This window comes from Macrosteles quadrilineatus, unplaced genomic scaffold (assembly GCF_028750875.1).
Source record: "Macrosteles quadrilineatus isolate MER2022 unplaced genomic scaffold, UCM_ALF_1.0 Scaffold_1__1_contigs__length_201487025, whole genome shotgun sequence".
NCBI classification, from domain to species: domain Eukaryota; kingdom Metazoa; phylum Arthropoda; class Insecta; order Hemiptera; family Cicadellidae; genus Macrosteles; species Macrosteles quadrilineatus.
In genome coordinates, this window is record NW_026542594.1 from 194,066,607 (window position 1) to 194,076,990 (window position 10,384).

Consider the following 10,384-nt stretch of genomic DNA (forward strand, 5'->3'; position numbering starts at 1 on the left):
CTACCTAACCTCCAAACCAAAACAAAACAGAAAACAAACAGACGTACAGACGATTTCTTTTAGCGACGACGATGACGCGAAGAAGAAGAAAAGAAAGCCTGGAAGTTATGCAGGGTTTTTTAGTTTTCATTTCATTGCATTGGTAACATTGCTTGTTGTTTGTTGGTTGTTGGTTTGGTTGTGTCGTGTGGTCGTGTGTCGTCTGCCTAGTCTGATGTCTTTGTCTTGTATATTTACTGGATTATAACCTAAGTCGCCTAAGTACGATAAAAGATAATAAGGAATACTTTCATTTAGTTGCGTTTATTATTACACTACACTTTCATAGCTCAATTAAGAATTCTAAGTTCTTAATTTTATATGTTATTAGACAATAGATTAATTTAAGTTAACCTTAAATTGGAGGGACTTTGGCTTTGTCAAAAATAAGTAAGGCTACGGTAACTTACAAGAAATTAGAAATAACAAAAAAACAAACTAAGCATTATACTTATAAATAAAGATAAAAATAATGCATTTAGCTGTTTACTGTCTAAACTAGGCTACTAATAAGTTGGGCTACACTTTACTTTATATCCTACACTCATTCAACCGAATGAAAATATCGATTTATCGATTGTTTCATTCGATATATCGGTTGGTTAGTTAGGTTAACCTTAAGTTACCTAACTAATCAAATAATATATATCAAACAATCGATATATCGATCTATATTTTCATTCGAATGAGTGTAGGACGTAAAGTGCAGCCCTTTTGTAAAAAAAACTTCCATATTATTTCGTTCAAGCATTTAGCATTTCGGTACACCGGAGCTGTACTAATATTATGCTTAACTTATGCCAGAGATTTTCTTTTCCTCAAGAAGCTGTGATTATCGGTTTACAGTAGGATTTTTAACAAGTTTTTAATCCTAAGATACAATTTGACACGTTTGTACTAGGTCAGTGCTTTTTATCTGCCACCATCATACAAGTGAACGTTAAACTGTTGTTTAGTTTTACCTAATTAGTTTTGTTAATGATGCATGCCATTGAACATTATGTCAGTGAAGGCATTTTAAGTACAACAGATTTAAATTGTGTTTCAGGATGGTCAACCGGATGCCGTTTTGTCACAAACTCTCAAAGTTATTTCAACCAACAACTGTTGTACCAAGAGGAGCTGAAGTGAAGAAGAATGATTTGCTTCCTAAAAGCCTAAAAGTAGGTTTAACGGTTTATTAAGTGATGAACCTGATTGCAATCAGATTAGTAAAGTTAAAGTTAAATTTTGAATTTTTTGTCATTTTTGTGTTCTCATTTATACTTAGATTAGTTTGTTTGGAAGCGTGGAGTTTAACACTTTCGCTACCGATCGCTACGTATTGGTGACGCTGCAGTCATTGCCACGGACCGAGGTATCATTTCAATTACACATAGAACGGGAGTCACTTGTTTAACAGTACACGCAGACCACGGGCCAGTGATGCAGCAAAGTAAAAAACTGTTTTGCCAACTAGGTACAATATGATGTTACTAAGCATTATATCCACAGACCAAGTGACGCACATATGCGACAGACATCCCTTTAGACTACTGCAGGAGAATTCAGGGCCTTCAAATAGACAGTTACAAAGCTTTTTAATAATATTGGGACACCGACGCAAATATGCAACGTTAGTCTATTTCAATGTGACCAGCCGTTGCATACGTGCGACGGAAGTCTATGGATAGAAACTGGCCGTTGCATGTACTGTTAGTACTGTTGTGGTAGCCAACATGTTAAGAGACCAAACAATAAAATAATGAGATATCTAAACAAAACAAAAAGGCCTTTTATTAGATAGTATCAAGCAAAAGCAGCAGTGGTTTAGGTTACATTTTCTTCTCAATTCAACTTCAATAAAAGAAGTGAGAACAATATGTAACCTATTTGCGCAAATTTTATTTTATGGTGGTTATGATAGCAAATGAAACCCTATTTGTGCTGTCAAAATACTTTTAAATATGATACAATGGCTTAAACAAAATTCCATTGAGGCTAACATGATACTTTTCTATACTAATGAATGAGATCATTGAAAGCCTAGGTATGTTTGTTGATCTGATATATCTACAGTTAATCTGCCCTAGGCTTTGATATATGTGGAGTCAGTACTTTTAGTTCATCGAAAGGTCCACTGCTTTTTTGCCAAATAGGCACCTAAATGAGCTAGTGACAAATTAAATGCAGGGGCGGACTGGGTACACTGTTAGGGCGTAAACCTTGACCAGCCCGAAGGCGCACACCGGGGGGTCTGGGGGGTATGGAATACCCCCCTGTATAGAGGGGGGTCCGGGGGAAATTTTTTAAAAATGATACCTGTAAACTCGCATTTTTAGGCAATCTAGAGGCATTAACAGTGGAAAATCAGAAATCTGATAATTGACACTATTGGTCAATGTTTGGTTTACAAAATTTAGACTATTTACCCACACGACTTGGCGCTATTCTGACAGTAAATATCCTAACAAAACTAAAAATACAAATGAATTTCTTAGGTTCTTTCGTATTATATTTGTGTATTTTCACTATTTTCCCTTGCATGACTTGGCTGCATGCATACAATATAAATCATGTGCTTCCTGTTTACAACCTGAACCTGCAACTGCTGTATTTGTTGGCACTGTAATTAACAGAAGTTATATATTTTAGATTTCTATGAAATTATTTTAACACAAACAATACGGTTTCACTGTGAACAAACCAATTTATTGACTTAAACTGTTTTAGCATTACATTAAGTCAAAACTGTAACCCTAAAGTAGGCCTACCTAACCAATTTCTACAAACAAAATGGAAGCCATAGCCTAGAGAAAACTAAGAAAGGTATTTTGTGCTGTCTATGTGTAAGTAAAATAGGAAAGTTGACCAAATTAGTGCCATAGTGCATATTGAAATCTATCTATATATTAATAGGTAAGCATGTTTCTTTAAAACCTTTTTTCTCAGCTTGTGTACATCACAAGGAAAATCTACGCATACTGTTGGAAAGATATTTTCCTGTAGATGTGCAGAATCCCTTTATAAATTAAAATAGGCCCAAAATAAGAACAAAAATGAGTTTAAAATTTTGAAAAAATTAACATGGATATTTATGAGTTGCCATGCTGGTGACGAAATAACAACGAAATATAAACAGAAAATCAAAACAAATGTAAGAAACTCCAATCACATGTTTTATTTACAGTATGGGGTGAAAATAGAGAAGTCCGTACATTACATATTTTTGGTCGAGTTTCGACCACTGGACGACCTCTAGTAATTAGTTAATAGGCGATAGCCACATATTAAAATACTGTTTACTGTTTAACCTTTACTGTGTAATGGTTAATTTAACAAATATACACTGTCACTAAATCTAATTTAAATTTTGTAAAAGTATTGATACTACAATACTACTTTCGTTCATGTTTCCTGTGTAGGTAAAGAATATAAAAATAAATTGAAGCTTACGACAGAGAGACACAAATCAGACACTCACTAAAGAGAGACACATTTTAATTGGCAGCTCACACTCTTTATTTATTTATTACATGCACGGCAAACGCCATTTTACAAGAGAGTTGAGTTGACATTGATAAAAATTAAATGTGACTTAAAGTGAAATAGTTATAGTGTGAGCAATAATTAAATATTATAACAAATATGAAATAATATTAAATTATCTTCACTAGTTGTTTACCACAGACGACATGACATCGTGACACCGACCGATGTCGGGTCGGATGCAGTTTTTTGCAGTCACAGTGCAGTTTTTTTTTGGGTTCGGCGTAAAATAACGCGGGAAGAGGACAGCTGTAGCTCAGACCACAGAGTAAAGTGCCTTCCACTCGGAGTAGGCCTACACGTACGAGAGAGAAGAGCTGCTTTGCTCTCGCTTGTCGATAGTGTCTATTCAGGTATCACACCCGACTTTATGTTTTGCTATTCACTGCTGAAACTTTTACTCTAAGTTTCTCCTCTTGCTTTCTAAAAATACGTCTCGTCTCATTTTTTAAAAATTGTTATGAATTTTTCCTTTAACGAGGGCGCAAATATTGGAATTTTGAGAAGGCGTATCGGCCCACTGGCCGGTGGGCCGGCGGGCCAGTCCGCCCCTGATTAAATGCCCTCTTTTTTGAATGAGAACAAGTTCTGAGTTGAATGCAATGGTTTCCCGAGACCTCTGTACTCTAATGGGATCCAAAAAGGGAGAAATAGGCGTCCTTCGCTTCATCTTTCCATTTTGTTTTATCCTCCTCATAACATGGCAAAGTACTTAGATAAAGTTTCCACGTGAGGAATTAATGGTCATGTCAATATACTTTGTCCTAAAGATTCTTGTGGTAATCGTTATGATGTCCGTAGTTGATGATGGACCGAGGCATCATAGCTCACAGTCACACGGGACTTTTCTACATGCTGCCTCTGGGAGTCAAGGCTTTAGACAAACTAACGAGACTGGTGGAAAACAGTTTGAATAACATTGGAGCCCAGAAGATTATCTGTCCAACGTTGACGCCTTCGGAACTTTGGCAAAAGACAGGTAAACACTGTAGTTGTAATTTATCCATTAAACATCAAAAGTGTAAAATTTCAAAAAATTCTATTGACAATAAGATTGTGAATTTGGGACATTTTGATCAGCCAAAAAATGTTTATTACACATTGTTGCCATTTGAATAAATTAGACTGTACCTAATTCACTTTTAGTGTTTAAAAGTAAGTTAAGTTAGTGAACCAAAGTTCAAAACAAACTGGACCAGACGTAGTTTGGACTATCCATTTGTTTGGATTTTCAAACCAATTACAATTAATTTCCTACACTAGATTTCATTACATTTACTACTGAAACGTCAAATATTAATAAATATTAATGTTACCTTTTGGCGTTCCAAGTTTGTTGTAGATTAATACACGTTTTGGCAACACAGTAGGCCTAACATCATTAGGTAATCCGCTATCACTTCGTCCTGAATAAAACATCATAAAACAGTCATTACACAACACATAAAATTACATTTAACAACCGATCGGTAATGTTGTCGGGGTGGATTCATCTCGTGTACACACATGATTAATTCTGGATACTACAAAACCAAGATATAATGAACTGAGAACCAGATTTAAAGCCTTGAAGTCGAAGAAAAAGTGGGTTAGGCCTACCTGATGATAACACTGTTTGTTAAAACGCAAAGTAATCTACAAAAAACTTAAATTGCCAGAAGGTAACATTAATATTTATTTCAATACAATCCTTGAAATGCTGTTAGGCCTCTTGTCATGCATATGTTGATGATAGATATAATGGATTAGGTCAACTGTCACACAATTATGAAGTAAGGGGTTGGATTAGTTGTAAATAAGCGAATTTATTATCTTGTATTGTTCTAGATAGACTGGCAGCTGTGGGACCTGAAATACTTCATGTTAAGGATCGACATGGGAGAAACTTTATTCTCAGTCCTGTAGGTAAAAGATAAAACTTTTCAAGTTCTTAGTTTATAGTGTTACCACAGTTTCAACTAAATCTTGTTATACTTAAGTTACTTTTTGTCTGTTGTCTTTTGTTCTTGATCTAGTCTTTTAGTCACGAGAGTCTAACTTAGTCAGTCTAGAGAATATACACAAATATTCTTGAAATACCTACTTTCGTATGGTCACCATTTCAAAGTAAAGTATGGCCCGGTTCACACAAGTGACTTATCTAGCCGACTAGGCTGTGACTATGTAAGCCCGACTGGGTAGCGGACCACAGGATCAAATGGAGCTGTTCACACGAGCGTAGGGCGACGACTAGCTAGCCGCGTTCAAGTTTGGTGTCCCAAAACATAGTCGGGCCCCATTTCCCAGTCACTCATGGCAGCTACCCAGTCACTCGCTCTAGCGGCGTAGCAGTACACCTTAGCACAGCAGTATTGGCCTTATGGGAGCATTCACACGAGCGATCGGGTAGTCGCGTTGCAGCTCGTATTCATCCCTTTGTTCTCATTGTGCACCAGTGATGGATCCGAGTGGTTTTGATATCAATATTTTCATCTAGTTCGTGGACATGTCGCTCAGGTGAACCGGTGTATCCTGTGGTCCGCTACCCAGCCGGGCTTACCTAGTCACAGCCTAGTCAGCTAGATAATTCGCTTGTGTGAACCGGGCCTAAGTATTAGAAACGAACCGTTTCTATGAACTACAGTGTATGTGAAGCACTACGGTAAGGTTTATTTAGCCTACATCACTGATCATTGATCAATTCGCATAAGCGACTCGAAACTGCTGAAACATAGGCCTATAGCAAATTTATTACGTCCCTACTCGTATGTTAAGGATTGTCTGACAAGATATGTTCAGCTGTTTGACCCCTTTTTTACACACAGACTCATGAAGAGAGCGTAGCAGCTCTACTAGCTTCGGCTCCCGGCTTTTCTCACAAACGTCTTCCGCTGCTTGTCTACCAAACGACTGCAAAGTTCCGAGACGAGATGAGGCCACGATACGGTCTCATTCGTGCGCGAGAGTTTGTTATGAATGACCTCTACAGCTTTGACACTAGCGAAGAAACCGCCAAAGCCTCATATCAGCTGGTTTCCCAGGCTTATGAGCAGATACTCGAGACTATTGGAGTGCAATATTTGAAAGGTAAATGTTTTATTGAAAAATCTTTAATGTAAATATATTATGCTGTATCTTTTGGATCGTAGGCTACCTAGTTTTAAGATACCGGTGTTTCAGGTTAATTATCAAGGAAACTTAGGTTAAATATTTCAGGTAAATATTATTGAGTACAATTTTACACGTAGAACAATTTTCTGGGTATCCGAATGGTTAAAGAGCTCACCTTCAAATCTGGGAGTCATTGGTTTAATTCCAAGCGAGATCGTTTCCAGACACCGATGTCATTTGTCATAGGGCTATCAATGACCTGGAGAAAAGTCTACAGTAGCTTTTTGTTTTGACGATTCTAAACTGGACCCAGATGTTCTTGATCATTGGGCTTTAAATAAATGATCCTGGCTAATGAAACAGCTGATCTGAGCCAGTATCAAAGCTACACAGATCATCTCACACCATTCTACACTCATCCTTAACTTGTATTTGGGTTGAAATGCGCACATAGGTGGCGCCCATATAAATTAACTGATAATTGTTAATTATCGATGCCATCTAACAAATGGATGAACTTGGAACCAATACCTTACAGAAAAACATTTATAATTCAAAAGGTGTAAATAGCATCATCATCAATTGGATAAAATACATTGGTAATTGGTAGGATTTGAACATGGGAACGAAGCCCCTTTGTTCTAACACCAGACCAGCAAGCTAACAAAGATCTACATTAAAGCATCATACTGTTCTTCTAATTGTTTTCCCCCAACAATCCCAGTTTCAATTTAAAAATGTTGGTTTCAGTGGTCGGAGTGAGTGGTATCATGGGCGGAGAGACGTCCCACGAGTTTCATTACCCAGCAGACATTGGTGACGATGAACTCGCAGTGTGTGGCGAATGTAGTCACAGCTGGAACTGTGAGAGTGGCAAAACAAACTGTGACAAATGTGGCAGCCATAATGTTACACAAACCAAGGGCATTGAGGTGTGTGGGCCGTAGCCTATTTTTGTTAAAAAAGAACATACAATAGATTGTCAGGGTAGCCGAGTGGTAATAGTGCTTGCAAAGTTCTAACATTTCCCTGTACTTATATTCCAGAGGAACTCGGTTATATACCATAACCACCCAATCATATTTGCTTCTTCATAACTCTAACCTAAGAATATCAGCACATTCAAACCCCTTAGACGTCTCACTCTTAGTGCCATTCAATTTTTCAATGCTCTTCCCCATTAAAAAAGTCCTCAGATTTGGGATTCTTCAAAAGTTACTTATAGTTTTTTTGATGGATAAATGGTATTACAGTGTCTGATCATTTGTCACTGATAGACAGTGTCTTTTGATTTTATATTTAATGAATGAGTAAGTCAATAGCATAAAGATTCAAGATACAGAGGATACAAGCTTTTGGGACATCTATGCGCTTTTAGCTCTGGTAGGTTGGGTTAGAAATGTACTTGTAACGAGCAAGGAAGAGCTCCAACGGGGATGGCCACATAGCGTTTTTATTTTTGTACAGAAGTTGTAGCTCACAGGGTCTTCCTACAGCGTGAGCGCTGTAGTACGTGACAGCAATGGGGGAAAGGAGAGCGGGAGGGGATGACGAATAGAATTCGCTCTAGACAGCAGCGACTGGTGCTAGACACCACTTAAGTTGACCATTGACCGAGACCTCTGTATCTTATTTCTCTGTGTCAATAGTTAAATTTACTAGGTTGACTTGGCTCATGCAATGTTTGATATCACTTTTGAATAAACGAGTTATTGAGTACAACTTGTGTATTTGTTGTTGTAGGTTGGCCACACATTCCTACTGGGCACCAAGTACTCGGCTGCCCTACAAGCCAAGTACGTGACTGGTACGGCTGGGGACTCTGCCCCGCTGGTCATGGGGAGTTACGGCCTCGGTCTCTCTCGCCTGGTGGCTGCTGCTTTGGAGGTGATGAGTGGCGAGGATCACCTGAGATGGCCTGCTGTCCTCGCACCGTACACTCTTTGCATCGTACCTCCAAAGGTCCAACAAGTTTTTAACTTAGTAATCAATTGATTGAAAGGCATTTTAACTGTAAAATCTGGGGATATCAATTTGAATACTGCTTATTAATTAGAAACATTTGAGTGGAACATGTAGTAGTGCATGGTGTAGGGTACGAGAGAGCCTCCCTTAATTACGTACGCAACAATCTGTGATTTTAAACCCTCCTTTCCACTGTAACTGGACGCATAAGCTAAGACAAATCCCCCAACAATAATTACAGAACACTACCTTATTAACCGACGTCCCCTATAACTTGTTAAATCAGTAACCTCTAATCCATACTATAGAAGCCAATGAGGATTATTACGTACAAATAGTAAAAATAGACACTTTGGGACAGTTACTTGTAAACACAAAACATCAGATGTCCTTTAGCTTTTATATGTAAGAAACAACTATTAAAATTTTTTACAGCTGCAATATATTATTTATTGCATTTCCTGCATCACTTAATCCAACATAAATATTTTACTTAGATTTTTCAGAGCACTGTATTTATACACGTGATCACTGGTTTCAAATTTTTCTCATGAGAAAAGTCCTTTCAGTACCGCATACTTCCTTCCGATACAGTTCGGTTAAACAGTTGTTCTGATAAAAATTATCTAGTTAAAGAGATGACACTCCTACCGAGTGTAGTCCGGTTAAAAGTTGTTCGTATAGGTGGGAGTCTACTTTGTATTAATTTTTCACGTTTTAGGTTTCACATCAGACGTTCACATTTAAGTTGTCAATCAACTAATTTTAAATTCGATTGCTGTTGTTAATCCTTTTTTATCAACTTTTTAGGATGGAAGTAAAGAGAGCATGGCTACAGGAAGATTAGCAGAAGAGATCTACTGGATTCTACAGGAAGTTGCAGAGTTGAAGGACAATGTTGTCATTGACGATCGTTGTCACATGACGATCGGTCGGAGAGTGGAAGACGCCCGACGGACAGGCTACCCTCAAGTGCTGGTGGTTGGGAAAGCAGCTGCTCAATCAGACCCACGGTACTCACTTAAGTATATCTTTGATCAAATTGTTTAGAAAAGTATAATTTTATACCGTAGCATATTCTGTGAGTGGCTCGTCTGCCTACTTGTTCAATTAATAATCGAGTAGAACTCCAATTATCAGAATCAATTTTTCAACTATACCACATTTGGATGATTAAAAATATAAAAATTTGGATTTTTACAGAAATTTGGGGTATTTCACAGAAAATAGGCCGATTCGAGCTGAGCTTGAGAAATAAAAAAACATTTCTTATAACAAAAAAATCGTTGTTATCTCTCAAATTCACTGAGACATTAATTTTAGTCAAGTTATTATAAATTTAACCATTGAATAGGCAGTGTTCGCAATTTATCTACTATTTACATTGACTGATGATTGCATTTGTTGCAGTGTGGAGTTAATAAACACGTACAGTGGACAGTCCAGTCTACACGCACCATCTGATCTTATTCCTGTCATCGTAGACTCGTGTCAAAAAGCCAGAGCCTGTGTTTACCAATAAATATTTCTGTGATAGTCATTTATACTTATCTTGATTCTCTTTCCATCCCTTTATAGCAAGGTTTTCCTAGGCGCAGAAGTGGAGTACAGAGAAGCGATTTTCCACTCGTCCGGTCTCATTCTGCTCCCCTTTTAGGAAAACAGTACTTTTCCTAAGGGAATACTCGGTAGAGAGGACTCCTCCTCTCCTAGTGGTAGAGGACTTGTCCTAACTTCCCTTCTAAAATAAAACAATTTTAAA

General features: G+C 37.6%; 1 protein-coding gene across 2 annotated transcripts; it reads left to right on the top strand.

Moving 5' to 3' along the window:
- Positions 1–190: 190 nt before the first annotated feature.
- Positions 191–10,154, top strand: LOC128993115 (probable proline--tRNA ligase, mitochondrial). Of its 2 annotated transcripts, none has more exons than XM_054416882.1 (9): positions 191–252; positions 1,088–1,202; positions 4,369–4,546; positions 5,395–5,468; positions 6,372–6,633; positions 7,408–7,589; positions 8,401–8,619; positions 9,433–9,635; positions 10,033–10,154. In XM_054416882.1, the coding sequence occupies exons 2-9, from the start codon at positions 1,089–1,091 to the stop codon at positions 10,142–10,144; spliced, it is 1,344 nt and encodes a 447-aa protein (XP_054272857.1). In that variant the 5' UTR covers positions 191–252; position 1,088; the 3' UTR covers positions 10,145–10,154. The 2 variants fall into 2 exon arrangements, with proteins under 2 accessions (XP_054272857.1, XP_054272850.1); XM_054416875.1 differs by lacking the exon at positions 191–252 and adding an exon at positions 372–429.
- The last annotated feature ends 230 nt before the right edge of the window (positions 10,155–10,384 follow it).